General features: G+C 41.1%; 1 protein-coding gene across 1 annotated transcript; it reads left to right on the top strand.

Annotated features, from left to right (window-relative positions):
* The first annotated feature begins 3,012 nt into the window (after nt 1-3,012).
* LOC130142122 (ubiquitin-associated protein 1-like) lies at nt 3,013-14,766 on the top strand. The gene is made up of 6 exons (XM_056323564.1): nt 3,013-3,025; nt 4,700-4,824; nt 7,471-8,400; nt 12,372-12,407; nt 12,849-13,043; nt 14,499-14,766. The coding sequence occupies exons 1-6, from the start codon at nt 3,013-3,015 to the stop codon at nt 14,625-14,627; spliced, it is 1,428 nt and encodes a 475-aa protein (XP_056179539.1). The 3' UTR covers nt 14,628-14,766.
* The last annotated feature ends 2,375 nt before the right edge of the window (nt 14,767-17,141 follow it).

Here is a 17,141-nt window from a genome sequence, read left to right on the forward strand (position 1 = left end):
TTGGACTCTCTAAGGCATCATTTTAAAATGCTTTTTATTACAACTAACACTGCAAGAAGAAAATAGCATAGATAATCTTATATCCCTTTAGATGTAACCCCAGGTGGCATAGCATCGAATAGGCCTCTGATTTAAGCACAGCAGGCTGTGCAGACCCTGTCTATAGAACAGATTCCCAAGTTTCCCCCCTTTTTGTCATTCAAGCTATTATAGGATTTTCTTACAAGAAAACAATTCTTGCTGCACTCTTAGATAAAGGCAAAGCCATGCAGGTGGCATCATTGCTGGTACCAAGCAGGAGATGCCTGCAGGCTCCTCTTAGTATGAGCTGGCTGAGGTTATCCTGCAGCCATGGGCTATGTGTAGCATGACACAGGCCTGAAGGCCAAGCCCTATATATAGCACAGGCCTGGGCCTACTCAGGTTAACTGTTATATGGATCACTAACTCCTCAGCATACAGTGGTCTTCTGGTCAGGATCACTACAAGGAACCATGAACTTTTTATATCATCTGCTATGCTTTGTTATATCTATTTAATATTGTTATCAACAGGTTTAGTGATAGCTTGTTTTATTGTCGGCAATCTTGTTGTCTGAATTGTGTCAAGCTTCTACATGGTCTAGTTGTTAAATGACTTGAAATAAAATTTGGCATGTTCATTCTCAGCTTGAAATGCTCCAAGCTCATCTCTTCCTCTTCCTATGAGCGTGCCAAGAGCATAAGACTGTAGGGTGATTTACATCTACACCATTTTATCTATCTAAAGCTGCATTATTTTTATTGGGGGGTGTTGCATGGTATATATATGTGTACTCAGGGTTTATCCTACTGAAGTCAAGTGTCTTAGCTATTTAGCAGTGAGGTCCTGCTGTGGGAGAAGGAAACTTCGCATGGAGGAGCCCTTATCATGTGTTGATCATGTACAGGCTTATTACATCATTACCACTATTTTAGGAATATAAATTTTATAGAGTCTGTGTATAGCTTTTTAAAACTAAGGCAAACGGCAGGGGGAGGGGAAGAGAGAGGTAGTACTCATGTTTGTGTGAAATGCATTAAAGGCAGAATCAAATTACCTTAATTACTTTGAATCTTAGAGTCTTGAGAAAGTCACTCTAAGAACTTTGTGCATGGATCTCAATTGCTTAAGAGTATTAGGGGTGCTCAGAGCTTGCCTATTGGACATGCACCCCTCTCCCCCCACCATCCCTTCCAGTATATAAGCAAAGAGCTCTTGGGCTTCTTAGTGATCCTTTTACAATGACACTTTTAATCCTTTAACATCCTCTATTTTTCATGTATCAGAAATTCAAGAACAGAAATAATGATTTTAAAGAAATCTCATATAAACAAATCTTAAAGATGGTAATTGTATTGACATTAAGATGTGCACAACTTATTTATTGTACACTTACATCACACAATTTCCTGAAGATATTTTATTACTTATGATACAAATAGGTATATTAGTTAATACTGTCATATGTCACACCAGTGAAGCTTTCTGACAAAATGTTTATTGAAACTGAAATTTTAGTGTCGTTTTAGTGGTTTGGTCTCTCCTCTTTTTTAAACAAATTGGAAAGAATATGTTTGTTTTTTTTCTCTAGCTGACATCTGAAATGTTTCAACCAGACCTTGGAAAACCATTGTTGATGACTACCCAGGTACCTAATAGGGATTTGCTAACCCAATTTAAGTCAGGCAGCTCCTATTTGTACTCTAATACTCCAACAACTATCCCAATATAAGTATGATCCCAGAACTTAGTACTGAATTCAGTGCTGTGTAAACAATTCTGCACTTTCATAGCCATATCACATTCACTGACAGTACACATGGGGCAAAAAAAAGTGCTAAGAGACAAAATCCAAACAAGATTAACTATTTACTACTGAGCATGCTCTGAGGCAAGAAACAGAGCATTATTCAGAGCCAAAAGACACAAAAACTCTTTTTACATGGTAGTTGCATGTGCTAGCTTCTGCATCTTGCAACTGAAACTCATGTATATGCTCACACAATGGAAATAAAAGGATACAGATATGCTATACAGGGAGAGGAAATAATGACTGTTGACGTTAGATTCTCCACAAGGATATGGTTTTGCATGAGCTGCCTCATTCTTTGTTTTGGTTTGGTGAAATTTCCACCATTTGCATACTAATGCATTTGTATCTTGACAGTCATTTAATGAAATATTCTTAATTGAGTAATTTTAAGAAAGCAAGAATTCAAACATACAAATGGAAGAGTAAGTTTTATTAAATAATGAAAAAATAATCACATTTCAATTAAATTTTAAGCTTTGCTAGAGTACTAGCTTTCTTTAGCAGAAAGTGCAACATCAATTATTCATAATGTTAGTCAAACTAATAATTGTTAATTCCTCTTCAAAAAACTGCGTAGTTGAGCAGGGGTGTGTGTTTTTTTTCCTTTGAATCCAGTGACAGAGGAGATTGCCTGCACTGGTCAGATTCTGAATGCCTTTTCCCTTTTTTCCCACCCTGTGAGAGAAAAAAAAAAATTAGTTAATATACTAGACGTGACAACACTTTATATCTGCATTTATCTTCCATATTAAAGTAGTATAAATTAACAAGATAAAGACTTGGTATTTGTTTAAACTGCATAATTTTGTGAAATTATACAAGTATATTTATATGGGACACGAACCCATCTGAACACCAGATATACAAATAAAATATACAAATATACAAATAAATATAGTCAAGACACTTATAGGATACACAACTGAGATAACATCTGGGGATAAAAACAACACTGTTTTGTTGCTTGCTTTTTCTTTTTTTTGGACGCACTCACACATTTTTGGTTGTGTTTTTTTTAAGGGCTTCCTAGTATTTCAAAGCAGTATTCCAATAAAGAAGGCAAATCTAATGTTATTAAAGACAACAATACAAGAAAAGTGGGAGTATAGGAGAGAATAATAAAAGCAGCAGTGATGATCCCTGAAAGTGATATGGAGAAATAGTGTGAAATGGGGACAATGGACATCGATTGTAGTCATGCTGGCCTCTGAGCAGTCAAGAGATCTGGTTGTCTGACCTGTCCATGATTTACCATACTCAGTGCAAGGGCTGCCACAGTTGCTATTTCTATGTAAGCAAACACTTTGGTATATCCAGGTTCTCAAATTGCCAGCTCAAATACTATTTGGATGCCATGTTGCAAATAGTGGTGTTGGTGGCCAGTGAGGTGCCATCTGGATGCTGTGCTGTGTAATGCTTGAATGTGTGCTTCTCAGTAAGGATCAATGAAAATGTTGTTATATTTTGCCTGGAGTGCTTTTGTATCTTGGTGGTGCAGGTGGGATGTAGGTTATTCAGCCTGATGGTTTAAAAGCTGGAGGAAATGCCACCTGTGTCCTAACAGGACTCTGGGACCAGCCAGTGTGGTGCATGGTATGAGAGCTCAAATGATGATGGCACATAAACATTTAACTCCAAATTAATAGGATGTTCCTGTTTTTGGAAGCTGCTCATCCTTTTGTTGGAGCCTGTGACTGCCTTGTAGACAAGTCAATAGTGAAGGAACACAAACAGTACTTAACTGTCATCTGAGTAAAAAAGCATGGGTCAGATAAAAATGGCAAGTCACTGCTCACTGAGGAAGGTTGGTCGCTGAACGCCATCTTAATATTGCCACTGATATCTCTTTGGATCTGCAACACGCAGTTACAAATGAGTGCCAGAGGAATGCTTCAAATTGTTATACACAGCTAGAAACCTTGCCTCTAATTCCAAAAGCTTAGACCAGTGATCCAAGAAACCCCTTTCAGTTAATTGAGAAGCAGTGCAATTTATATTGTGTGTTTTCTAATGCTTCACAGCAGCCCAAGGAAAACAAACCTATAGTTTGGCTTCTTGAAGATGGTTGAGCTCTAAGTGATTCTGCCTCATGAGTTTGCAAGATGTTTGAAGAAGGTTTTGTCCTAAAGCTTTTTAAATACCATGTGTAAATGATAGATATAAAGGACAGATAGAGGACCATGAAATAAGTCCGAGGCCTCTCATTTGGAGTGATCACAAATCAGACAGCTGATTAAGTTAAACTACCTTGTTTCAAAAATCAGAATTGCTATGCTAAGTAATCTTGAGCTATTTCACTGTGTGTTGGTTAAAGTGGAGTGTCTAGACTTTAGGTCATTTTGCCCTTGTGACCACTTGCATCCAAATTTTACTTCCTACATGTATATCAAAAACTGTGGTTTAGTTTTTCTTAGCTGCTCTAAAGCTGGGTTATTTTAAAGCCTGTTTTGGATATGACAAAAATGGCCTCATGTTATAGAGACATAACAGAGTGTTCAGGAGAGCTTCAGCTTCCAACTGTTGCATAGGCATAGTCTTGTCACAAGGGAAGCTAAAATGTTGGGTATATTGACTTCAAAATCTGTTTGATTGTTGTGTGTCTGGGTTTGGTTGGTGGATTTTTTTAAATAGTTATGAGCTAGAACATTATTAAAAAAAACAAAGCAAACAGAACCTACTAAAATTGAAGCAATGAAGTCCAAACACATTCAACATGTTTCCGATCAAGAAACTTCCTTTGTATTGAGTCACCTGGTGTAGTTGGGGCAGCAGAGATAAAATAGCTCTCAAATAAAGAAATGTGAGTTAATTGAATGCATTAAACTCATTAAGTCTTTTTGATACAATTTCTGCTTTTGATCTTAGGGCCTTTGAGTTATCTTGATGATGTCCCATTTAAGATAGGAGACAAATTCAAAACCCCAGCGAAGGTTGGATTACCCATTGGTTTCTGCCTGCCTGATTCTTTTCAGCTCATTAGAGAAGCACAGGTGAGTGATGTATTTTGCCTTTCTGCTCTCTTTTCCCCTCACCCTGGCCTCCAACATGTGGTGCTGTAAATTGCAAGTAGTCACAGTTTGCAGGTGTATTCAAATGTTAGTCTTGTTGGTCTTGTAGTGTTATTTCATATGCAAGGAAGTAATTGCAGAATGTCTGTTGGAATGTATAGAAAGATAAAAATATGATAGGCTGTACAAAAATTCTAGGAGGGGACGCAGCCAGCACAGCTGACCCCAATTGGCCAAAAGGATATTCCATACCATATGACATCATGCTCAGTATATAAACTGGGGGGAAAACTGGCTGGGTGAGCAATTGCATTGTGCATCACTTGTATATTCTAATTCTGTTGTCACTATTATTGTTTTCCCTTCTTCTTTTGTCCCATTAAACTGTCTTTATCTCAAACAATGAATTTTACTTTTTTCCCTGATTCTCTCCCCCATCCCACTGGGGGGGAGGAGAAGCGAGCAAGCGGCTGTGTGGTGTTTAAGTGCCTGCTGAGTTAAACTATTACAAATAGTTATAGAAATAGTTATAGGTCTAAATGTTACACTGACTAAATTTGAGTAGTATTTTTTTAAGAGGAAAAATAAGAACTGATACATCCATCTATGCTATGGCATACTTGCAGAATCTTGTTTGAGGATAACAAGTGTTTCTATGATCATATTTTATGGGTTCTCACAATAGTGAGATCAAGAAAACAATTTCCAGTTCTTGTTTTCTGTGCAGTTGCTGTAGGGCAAACAGGTTATAGCTTGGTATGGATGGATTCCAGACCTTTAAGGACCATTAATTCTTGGTAGCATAAAATCAATTGTTCTAGCAGAAATGTTGAAAATCTAATCTCCAAATGTGACTGATTGCAGTAGATGGTTCTGTGTTTTTCCCCCCCTTTCCTGCAACTCATCTGCTGGAGAGCTGAATATCTCAATTACCCTACATGACGGCTTTTTCATTATAACCATTAAACAATTACCTGATCATCCTAATACACATATTTCCACCCAGTTAAGCTGGTGTGGGAGAACCAAAGGAGACTCTAATGTCCTATTGCTGGCTTCATTGTGCTAAGTCTCCATTTTCCTGTCAAGCTGAGGCTCAAGTATAGCATACCCGATTGGACTGCAACACCTTGCATAATATAATGTGACTATGTAGACTATGCATCTTGAAGTGTAATTTGATGACTTTACAGCTGTAGCAAGAGCTATTTTTAAAAAAATTAAAATACAGGGAAGCAAATTTGCCCAAAGCCATATATTTGTATATAAATACCTCCCTTTTTTTTTATAAAAAAAAACCAGCTTTGATCAATTTTTGTCTGTATATATAACCATATACATACAAACACAAAAACTGCAATAGCTCTGCTCGGGTAGCAAAGAATGTGTAATGAGTAGTGCCTAGCACTTCTGCCAGTGACTTGTTTTTCAAAGTCAACTTGCTGATAAGTTGTATATCACACCTCTTGAAGTCTTAGAGCTAAGGAAAGGGAAAACTGTTGTGGTTGAGACAACAGGTCTCCAGGATCTCACTGGAGCCTGCTATAGGATGGGATGCAATACAACATATAGCAAGTCCCAAAAAAGCCTAGTAGAGGCTGAGCAAGCCTTGCTGGCTTGTTGCTCTTTAGAGCTAGGAATTTCTATGACCTAGCAGTCCTGTAAGAAGAGCACTCCTGTTGGGTTATATGTTATTATCCTGGCAAGGATGTCTTATAACTTCTTAAGTCACAGGTAGGTTATACCCTGGACTTAACTTGTAGGCTGTGTTCTCTGAATGTTTTGTGGCTCTCTAAAGAACATTTGAAGCTGTTCATTCTTCATGAGATACTAAAGATTTAAGTGATTTAGTTTGTTCAGAATTTTGTCCTCTCAACCAGACTACTATGGTAGCCAGTAAACTGGTAGCAAGTAGCTTACAAATGTCTTCCTGTGCTAACCTGGCCCTGAAGGAGCTGATGTTAAATGAGAAAAGCTTGTGGGATTCTGTCATGCCAGTAACCGCAGCAAAATCTACTACTACAGATAGTTGTCATCTTTGGTGCAGCCCTTTGGCTGGTGAGCCACTGGCACTGGGGTAAGAATAGCGATACCTCTTAAACTAGTGGGTGTAGAACTCTAATATCAAGTCCCTTAGGAATCTTTTAGGGGGAACTGACTAATACTGTATTGGTCTTTGGATGCAAAAATACCCTGTTATAGTCTTGAATAGCTTGTGGACAGGGCGTAGTTCAGTGTTGCCAGATCGGGGTATGATTGTCCATCTAGTAATGCATTAGACTTTCCCTTGCTACATCTGTTGTCTTGGGGGAAGAGGGTGGGAGGGCTGTGAAACTTATCTTGGGATGATCAGTAGCTCTAAAGCAAAACTAAATGTAGGAAGGAGGCAAAATATGATATTCTAATGCAGACTATAGACAGGTTTTGCTGCTAGAGGCAAAATGAACTATTTTTGGTGTTTTCTAGCTTTGCTAGTCTGTAGGTTATAAGAGATGCTGGGGAAAAAATTGATGCCTGTTCATGGTAATTCATGTAGCTCTTATTCTGTTATGTTGCTGTTAAAAGTAGTGGCTATGTTCATTATATTTTTTTTTTCTCTCTTCTCCTTTCCCTTTCATCCTTGGTCAGTATGACTTCTCGCTGGAAAAGCAAACAATTGAGTGGGCTGAAGATATCGACAAAACTGAAGCTGCCCAGAGAGAAGCTGAACATAAGGCAGAAGAAGCACTAGTGAACTCAAAAGCAGCTTCAGAGGTTAGCAACAAAATGGGGCTTTCAGAGGTACCTTGCCCTGAGGCCATGCCTCCTCCTATTAACCCCATCCTCGCTAGCCTGCGGCACAATAATATTCTTACTCCCACGCCAGCCAACAGCAGTGCTGTGAAGCAAAAGGCTCTCAGTCCACCTTGTCCAAAAGCAGACTTCAACCTGGCTGATTTTGAATGTGAAGAAGATCCATTTGACAAACTGGAATTAAAAACTATCAATGATAAAGAGGAATTAAAAAATATTCTTGAAATTCATGTTGGTACTACCAGGCCAGTTGTTGCCCAGCTGTTAGATAATACTTTGCCCAAAGGAGGGTCTGGGTCTGTGTTGCAAGATGAGGAAGTTCTGGCATCCATAGAAAGGGCCACGTTGGACTTCAAGCCCCTTCACAAACCCAATGGCTTTATCACTTTACCGCAGTTGGGAAACTGTGAAAAGATGTCCTTGTCTTCCAAAGTATCCCTGTCCCCTATTGCTTCAGTGAGTAATATCAAATCCCTGTCCTTTCCTAAACTTGACTCCGATGAGAGTGATCAGAAATCATCAAAGCTCACAAGTGCTTTCCACAGTACTACCTGTCTCCACAATGGCACTTTCCTCAGCTCTTTGCAGACTTGTGCTCAGAGTAAAGTGAGTGAACTGAATGGACACCATATGGTTGGTCTTTCCGCTCTAAATGAGGACAGCGACATAGAGACATCAACATTACCCTCTTCATCCAGGCTGCCTTCCCTGGCTGTGTCAACAGTTTGTACAGAAGAAGAATCATCTCAGAGCACAGTGACTACGGTAAAACACGCAGTAGATTAGAATCAGGGTTGCTGGGGAGATGTGGAGGTGCAGAGGCAAATGTTGCTTCTAAAATGTCATGTGGTTTTAGGTTCATTTAATGGGAGTGGTGCAGAGATCATGTGTGGTAGTTTCTCTTCATTTACATGGCAAACTGATCAGTCAAATGGGTCTTCATGCTGGCAGTTCTGAACTTCAGGTTATTACTCTGCAGGTTTTCCCTAAATCTGATATTTTTAGACTAATACTGGTGACTTTTCTTTCAGCTTCTCAGCTCTTGTTCATAGTTGCACACCTTTGAACTAAGTGTATGAGATGTCTTTGTACAGTCCTGCATTCTGTCTTATCCAACTGAGGTCTATCAGATTCTGAACCGCTCTTAGGTTTTGAGTTAAATCTCTGCTAGGTTTGTTTCTCGGCTTGCTGGAAATAAGGGGAAATTTGTTTTTATCTTATTCCTTCTATTCCTTGAAAAGCCTACAAGTATGTGCTGTCGTTCAGGGAAGAAAAAAGCACTTGCAGTTGACCTGCAGTGAAAGAATTGTCTGTGTATGTGTTTTTCTTCCTGATATCCTTTTAAAATCTAGCCTTTAAAAGGATGAGAATAATGGTGGTCTGAAATCTGGTATTTACTCTCTTCCTTGTAAAGGAGTGTGGAAGGATTGTTTTGTGGATACCAAAAACAGTCTTTAGGATCATCTCAGATCACTAATGTTACAGTTGATTTGTTGTAAAGCTCTGAGGCAGGGGTTTGACGCTTAATTTCCCCAAACTTGTAGCAAGTTCTAAAATTACTTTGGGGACACTTAACTTCACACCATCTGTTGTTTTTGTCTCTTTGTAAAGAAAAGTAGATATTTGAGTAAGCTTGCAGACTTCTTCCCCCCCCCCCCAAGAAACTAAGGTCTGGACACCAATACTTATGAAGCCTAGTAGAAATTGTGTAGTCAAATCCTCTAGCTGGCTCTAAAATCTGGCTGCTTCTGTCCAATATAAGCAGTGGTTCTGTGGCCTTACTGGCATACTGTAGTTTTTTGTGTGATACAAGTGACACTGCTTCTCTCCTGTTGTTCTTTCTCTCCTTTTCAGGCTTAGGTAAATGCATTGTTAATTGTGAGATACAGTATTCTGGCAACTAGTGTATTTGTCAGAGCACAGCAGAACAGCTGTTTATTGATCACTAGAGCAAATTCAATACAGTAAACTTTGGCAGAAGCAGCAATGTGTTGAGCAACTGCGCACTGCTACAGATCACAGGTTTGAGAGGTGATTGTATGGTTGTATGTAGCTCAGAGGTGAAACCTCAAAGTATGACATGTGACATCTCTAGGGATTAACCTGAAAGATCACTTACAACTAGATAGATGGGCATTCAGATGGTCAAATTTTCATTCTAATTATTCAAATATCTATGTGGGACTAAAACTTATTAGAGGCCAAGAGGGGAAGGTGTCTTCTTGAAAATGCTGTAAGAAAAGATACAAACTGATAAACAAAAAATAGTCTTACTAGGAGAAGTAATAAAGATCATAATTTGAAACTATTCTTCTTTGGAAGCAGCAAACCAAGAAACAGGTATGCTGGCAGAACTAGTTCTTTCTGTTTCAATTCCAAGACTTCAGAATATACTTGTTTCATATTTCCACAATATGGTCCCAGTGGCTGAAAAATGACAGCTGAGCTGCAAGCAATTGAAGTAAATGTAACTTATTCAGAGTATGAAAATGATAGAAGGAAGTCATAGTTATCTCTGTAGCTGGGAGCAGAAGGTTCATGTGTCCCTTTTCTTCAAGGTTACACAAGAATAAGCCTGTCCTTTTTAGAAAGCCTCAGGACAATCATATGTCCTAGTGTATTCCACAGCAATCTTATATATACTTTTTTTTTTTCCTCACAAAACTAGAAAATGTAACTTTGGATTTGGAGTGACTACTGGAGTTTATGCTTTACCAGTGAATATGATCTAGGGTTTTTTGGATGGAAATAAACTTGTGATTTCTCTGAGGCTCCACTGATTCTGTCTTGGGTGGTCCCCTCTGAGTATTGTTTTTGAAGCTCACTGGTTTGCTTTTTGCAGCATTGGCAGAGAAATGACTAGTGAAGACAACAGGTTGGAATTAAACAAAACTGGTCAGAGACCTGATTAGTATGATGCATTTTATTTAGAAAAATTTCTGGTTACTGGAGGATGGGATACTCCTGGTGGGCCATTCAGTAGTATGATGTGTGTGGGCACACCAGCTGCAGGCAGGGTTCCTGGCCTCTGCATGAAGTCCCTAAAAGTAGGCACAGTGTGCAAGCACATACTGAAAGCACTGCATGTCTGCTTCTTGAAGGGTACTAAAACGCAAGTTTGAGATATAAGGGAACACGACTGCTGAGTTGACCAGTCCTGGCTTTGTCCCCTGCAATTTCTTTAGGTGTTTCCCTCTGGAAGTCACTGACCACAAGCACAGGTTGTTAAACTCTTATGTAGATTGAGGAGGAGTTGGTTTCCCCAGACTCTTGAATCTCTGGTGTCAGAAGCAGTTTTTGGATTTCTTGGCTGCATCATCCTTCAGTTTGCTAACCAGCTGATTTCAGGGCTACTCCAGACCCTTGTTTCAGTGTATCCCATATTCTAGTGCTTTTTGCTCTGGCAAAAGTGCCTGGAGGAAGGGTCTGTGTGGAGAGCTTTGAACCCCTCTACTACCATGAGGAGAGGTTCTTGGGTAAACTAGTCTATCGGATGGAACGTGATTTCTTGGGCTTTGTCTCCTAGAAGAGAAATTCTTACCCTGGAGATGAAAATAAGAAGAAATGCAGAACAAAGCCTTTTTTTTTTTTTTTTTTTTTTTTTTTCTTCCCCCCCCTCCCCCAATAGATGGAACTTGCCAAAATGCTAATACATATTCTTTTTTTATTTTTCTATAAACAGGTTTTTGTTGTTTGTGGTGGTGGGTTTTTTTATGGTGGTGTTTTGTAGGGGTTTTGGGTGTGTGTGTGTTGGTTGGGGGACTTTGTGGGTTGTGGTGTTTTGTTGTTGTGGGGGTTAGTTTTTTGTTTTGGTTTTTTTTTGTTTGGGTGGGTTTTTTTAGTTTGGGCCCAAAGAAGGCCTTTCTGAAAGAAGTGGACAAGCTTTCAAGCAATCTGTTTGCTTTAAAAGGTATTAAGGAAAGGCAATAAACAGAGGCTCTTGGTCCACAGTGTAATTTCTTGTAGTCTTTTCTAATTTGATTTAAAATACAAGAAGGTTTTTAATCAGATGAACTGAAATGTGCAGATTTGATGGGGCAAAGTTCTGACTCTGCACTCCTGTTATCTTGGGCAAAGTAGTATAAAGTGGTGGATTGGTTCTGCCCTCTGGCAGCCTGGTTCCGCAAAAATGGGGCAGGTGTACAGCAGGGAATGTTACCTAGCCTTGTTGGTATACTGGGAATGGGACCAGCTGTTGGTAGAAAAATCATGTGCTCTTTTTAGCCAGTGTGCCACATTGCTCATGGCATATGAAATGCAGTGCTTTGAGTGTAGAAAAGGGTTATCTATTTCTCTTATCCCTTCTCATGGTCAAAAAAAATAAAGGGAAGTCTATAGGCAATGACTTTAAAATTATCACTGTCATTCAGACAGCGTAACACTGGGATGACCTGAACAGGAGCCAGCGTGTTAAGCTGAGCTGTATGAACATATAGTAGTCACAGAATAAACAAGTTTACAATTATTATGAGGGGGGACACATCCTTCTTAGAGTATAATCTGTTTTTGTAGAGTGTTGAGAGAAGAAATGATCGCTATGATTGCTATTCTAGAACTACACACAATTGTAATGTGTGCATCTCGCATGTAGAAGCCTGATCAGACCAAGCCTCCTTAGTATGGTAGTCTTATTCCCAGATCTTTCCCATAAAACCCTTATTTTCCCCCAGCTGTAGCAAATTCTACTCACTGGTGCATAATGTTTATAGTAATCTTATTTGTGTATTGTCCAACAGGTACACCTAGACTACAAGGAAAGAGAAATCCCTGTGGTAAGTTCCCAAATACCTGTGTGCTTGTACTGAAACATGTTTCTGAAAATCTCCAGAAGTAGTGTTCCTCTGAGTACAGAAAATCATAGGTGACGAGTAAACTTTGGGTGAAGGAAGCAATCTCCATGCTTCCCCTGAGGTACAGGGTTTGACTATATCATAAGGTTTGGTATTGAAAGGTTTTCATCCACCAGTAAGAGAGGGTATATTGTGAAGAGTCTGGGTTGTTGATTGTTGTTTTGAGGGTAAAAAGAGTATGGTGGGAGTTCAGACTACGTGCACTGCTTGGTTTCGTCCTAACAGTGAGTAGCTTTCCAAGGGCAGTCTAGAAAGCCTCTTGGATTAATTGCATGGGATATCCTGGTTCTGCACTAGCCAGAAACAGGGTGTGGGGGATGCAGAAGATGATCATCACCTCAGCCTCTGGGTTTTCCCCTTTAGGTAACGCATCAAGATTTCCCAGTGTCTAAAGTGCCCAATAACCCTAGCTGCACAAAGTGGTCGGGTGGCCCTGCTTCTGAACTACAGCAGGTCCTCTCTGCTAGTGAGAAGCAGTGCGTAGAGATGGTTGTCAACATGGGGTACTCGCCTGAGAATGTTCTGAAAGCCATGAAGAAGGGACAGAACATAGACCAGGTAAGAGCTTGTGCAATGGGGAAGAAACCCTTGACTGGATGCTGATTCTGCTAAGAAACAACCTTGGGTTTGCAAAATGGATGGGGGGGAATACTTTTATTTTAGCAAGGGGTTGCAGCCTGTAGCTGCTGTGAGATTATAACTGCTAGAGAAGTTGTCACCTGGCAGTAAAAGCTCCTAAAACCAAAGAGTGTCTGCATATGTTTCTGATAAGAGACTGCTTGAGTCGGCCATACCTGTGGGTGCTGGGTTAGAGCTGTGCTGAGCTTGGGATGGGCTCTTAGCTCTATGTTAAGCTGGGAGAGGTACTGGGCCTTCCCAGGAGCTGCAAAACCATCTGAAGGAAGCTTAGTGTGGCTCTACACCATGCTTAGTGCTGTGTGACAAAAAAAAGTCAACTTCCATTGTTCTGTGCATGGGTGAAGATGTTGATGTCTCTCCTTGTAGAGTGAGATTGGCCCCTTTGGGCTTATGACAGCCCCAAAAGGCTATCACAAGGCACCACTGACTGACTTTCTGGTTGTGGTGCTTCCTGCTTTGTGTTGCCTCAAATGCTTACTAAACCCAGGTCACATAGCATAAAGCACTGCAGGGTGAAGCATGGCTCTGGTTCTTGTATGTGCTTCAAACATTCTAAAGCAGGGAAAGTGTGGCCAAACTTTCGATGCTGGCTCTAGGCAGGCTGTGTACTGCACAGAGCATTGCCTGGTGGGACTGTGCCTGTTGCAGAGGAGTGTCCCAGTGACTTCTGCTTGTAGAGCCGATCTGCTTGCCCACTACATACACATTGAGAGCAGTTTAAGCTGTGCACTGGAGTGAACTGTAGTATCGAGTGGAAAAAATGTCCCTTAAGAGGGTGGTTTTAAATCCTGCTGTATTTGTAGGCTGTGTTCTTTTGTGTACCTAGCATTACCTATCCGACCTTTCCCTGTACCTCTCAAAGCTGAGAACAGATAAGAAATTTGGCAGCAATTTCTGGGTGTGTGAACTGGGATTTGCAGCTCACTCACCAGTATGCTGAGTTGATCTTAATCTGAAAGCAGTCAGCCTTTTGCATCAGTTTTTGCAGCTGTCTGAGAGGAAGCTAAAAGCTGACTGCTGGACCTACAGTTCCATTTTGAAAACTTGTAGTATAAAAAGAACAGTTTAACTTCTGCCTTGTGATCAGGCATGGAAGGCTAAGGATAGGCTTCTGAGACTGCTTTGACTAGAGTGGAAGATGATGTGCAGAGCTGATGGGAAAGCACAGGAGGACAGAAAGGCTTGTCTGTTTTCTCTGAACAAGCTCTTGCATAAAAAGCATCGCAACTCTACTAGGAAGGACTTTATCTCCATCCCTGGTAAAGTCCAGGGTGGAGTCACACCTCAGCCCCTCTGCGTGTACAGAGATGGTATTCAACTATATGCTGCGAATGCCACTCTGCAAACTTAGTTTCTTTTCTTCATTCCACGTAGGTTTTGGATTACCTGTTAGCACATGGACAGCTTTGTGAGAAGGGCTTTGATCCACTTCTTGTTGAAGCAGCTTTGGAGATGCGCCAGTGCTCAGAGGAGAAGGTGAGGGTGCGATGTACTAAGGAATAGAGAGAATGTGCTGTGATGGGGAATTTCAGCAGAAGTTCCTCTGGCTGCTGTAATTTTGACTTTCATGATGATGCTGTCTTGTTTCCAAAACTGACTGCTGAAGGACATCCTTGCGGTAATAAAGTGAATATGTTTTAAAGCATTAGAATTCTTCTGCATTGTTTTATCGCTCTCACTTGCATGCATTTTTATGGGGACAGGATTTTTTAAAGATCCTGCTTATTCTGGTTGTAATGTTTTGAACCCAGAGTTCTATTGTGGGGTGAGGTGCTTGGTACAGAGATGGTTAATTTCAGAAGCAGCAAATTATCTTTCAAATCCTGCCAGCCTGCCCTGGCTGTGAATTTTCTTCCTTGTACAAACACGTGTTTGGGGAAGAGTGGCTGGAAAGCTGCCTGCTGGAAAAGGACCTCGGGGTGTTGGTTGACAGCCAGCTGAACATGAGCCGGCAGTGCGCCCAGGTGGCCATGGCCAGCAGCATCCTGGCCTGTATCAGAAATAGCATGGCTAGCAGGACTAGGGAAGTGATCGTCCCCCTATACTTGGTACTGGTGAGGCCGTACCTTGAATACTGTGTTCACTTTTGGGCCCCTCGCTTCAGGAGGGACATTGAGGTGCTGCAGCATGTCCAGAGAAGGGCAGCGAAGCTGGTGAAGGATCTGGAGCACAAGTTTTATGAGGAGCAGCTGAGGGAACTGGGGCTGTTTAGCCTGGAGAAGAGGAGGCTCAGGGGAGACCTTATTGCTCTCTCTAACTACCTGAAAGGAGGTTGTAGGCAGGTGGGGGTTGGTCTCTTCTGTTGCTTGTTAATTGGGAGAAGAAATGGCTTCAAGTTGCTCCAGGGGAGGTTTAGATCAGGTATTAGGAAATATTTCTTCACTGAAAGGGTAGTGAAGCATTTGAACAGGCTGCCAAGGGTGGTTGGGGGTGTGGAACCACCATCCCTGGAGGTATTAAAGAAAGCAGGTAGATGCAGTGCTTGGGGACATGGTTTAGTGATGAACTTGGCAGTCCTGGGTTAATGGTTGTACTTGATGATCTCAAAGGTCTTTTCCAATTTAAATGATTCTATGACATCTGTCTGACTGCTCAGTCAATTAGGTTAGTGCTCTTTCTGGAAGAAGCTGAAAAATGTTTTTGGGGTCTGGTTCACTGTCTGTCTGTTCTACCAGCACCAAAAGTACAGAGGCAGGAGCAGGTAGCCAGGGCAGAGGACAGCAGGATCTCTTAAAGTTTCCCAGCCTGTTGTGTGCCAATTTATTATATGAAATCTTTAGAGGTGCAACCTACCCCCCACCCCTTACATATTTACGCTTTCTTGCCTTTCTTGGGCTTAGTGATGAGCTCGCAGAGGAACTATGGTGTGAAGATGGGAGAAGTGACTGAGTTCAGGAAACACGTTTGCTACTGTCTTAACTCCAAAATTGGAAACTGCTGATCTCCTGATCATCCATTTCAACCTGTTTTTCTAGTTTTTTGGTCATGTTTCCCCCCAAGTGGAACAGAGGCTCTGTAAATGGCACAGGGTTCATAAGTCTGATTGGCTGATTCACTTGTTACTTTATTTTTTTGAAAGCTCAGGGAAGATTTGTAGTTGATGTTGGTAGTATTGTACACAGTGTGTCCAGTAGGGTTTGTGCTAATCTCCCAAGTTTGCCCTAGATCTGAAGAGCCAGTTGATAGCAAGGGCTACTCTACTCTACTCTTCCCAAAGTCAAAGTAACTTTAAAAAAATTCAGATGCAGCAGTGGCTGCTAGATGGGGGAGCAGGGTGACATCAATCAGTCTGAGTTAAGCTAGGCTGATAAATTTCCTACTGGGAGACACACCCCCATAGACTGAGCTTTGGTGCCCTTGCTGAAGAGGATTTTGGAAATGCAGGACTGCAGACACAGCAGACTGAAGGTGAGGCTCTGTGGGCTGTTGCACCCATAGCTCTGCTGTTCCATCTCCAGTTAGAGAGAGCCAGGATGTACTTGGGGAGGAGGAATCCACCCCATGGAGTGCCCAGTCCCTGAAGACTGGCTCTGTGCTAAACCTCCACCAAGCACTGATCTTTTCTCTTGCAAATAATGGACTGTCTATGATCACAGAACTTCTCCAACTAATGAGCCAATTTAAAGAAAAGGGCTTTGAAGTACAAGACATTAAGGAGGTCTTATTATTAAATAACAATGACCAACACAAGGCTTTGGAAGATTTAATGGCCCGTGCAGGAGCTAGTTGAAAACACATGAGTGTGCAAAGGAGCAGGACTAGCCCTGCCACCTTCACATCCAGTGTGGCTTGCTCTCAGCAGGAAGGAGTCTAGCTTTTCACATACATGGGAGAGAGACTGAGCAAGCCCATCCACGTATATCACTAGCACTTCTCTTTCCACCGAGAGCCAACTTTCTTTCTTAGTAAAGGACATTTTAAAAACTTGTTTCCTTTTTCCAGCTTGGTCAGACTGCCTAGACTGCCCAACCTCTACTGGAATTCCACCTATGTAGAGACTGGAATGGTTTCTTCCCC

Source organism: Falco biarmicus, chromosome W, assembly GCF_023638135.1.
Source record: "Falco biarmicus isolate bFalBia1 chromosome W, bFalBia1.pri, whole genome shotgun sequence".
In the NCBI taxonomy this organism is placed as follows: domain Eukaryota; kingdom Metazoa; phylum Chordata; class Aves; order Falconiformes; family Falconidae; genus Falco; species Falco biarmicus.

Coding starts and splice junctions, on each gene's coding strand:
- LOC130142122 (XM_056323564.1), top strand. Junction 8,401..12,371: donor CTCAGAGCACAGTGACTACG/GTAAAACACGCA, acceptor ATTGTCCAACAG/GTACACCTAGACTACAAGGA. Junction 12,408..12,848: donor AGGAAAGAGAAATCCCTGTG/GTAAGTTCCCAA, acceptor TTTCCCCTTTAG/GTAACGCATCAAGATTTCCC.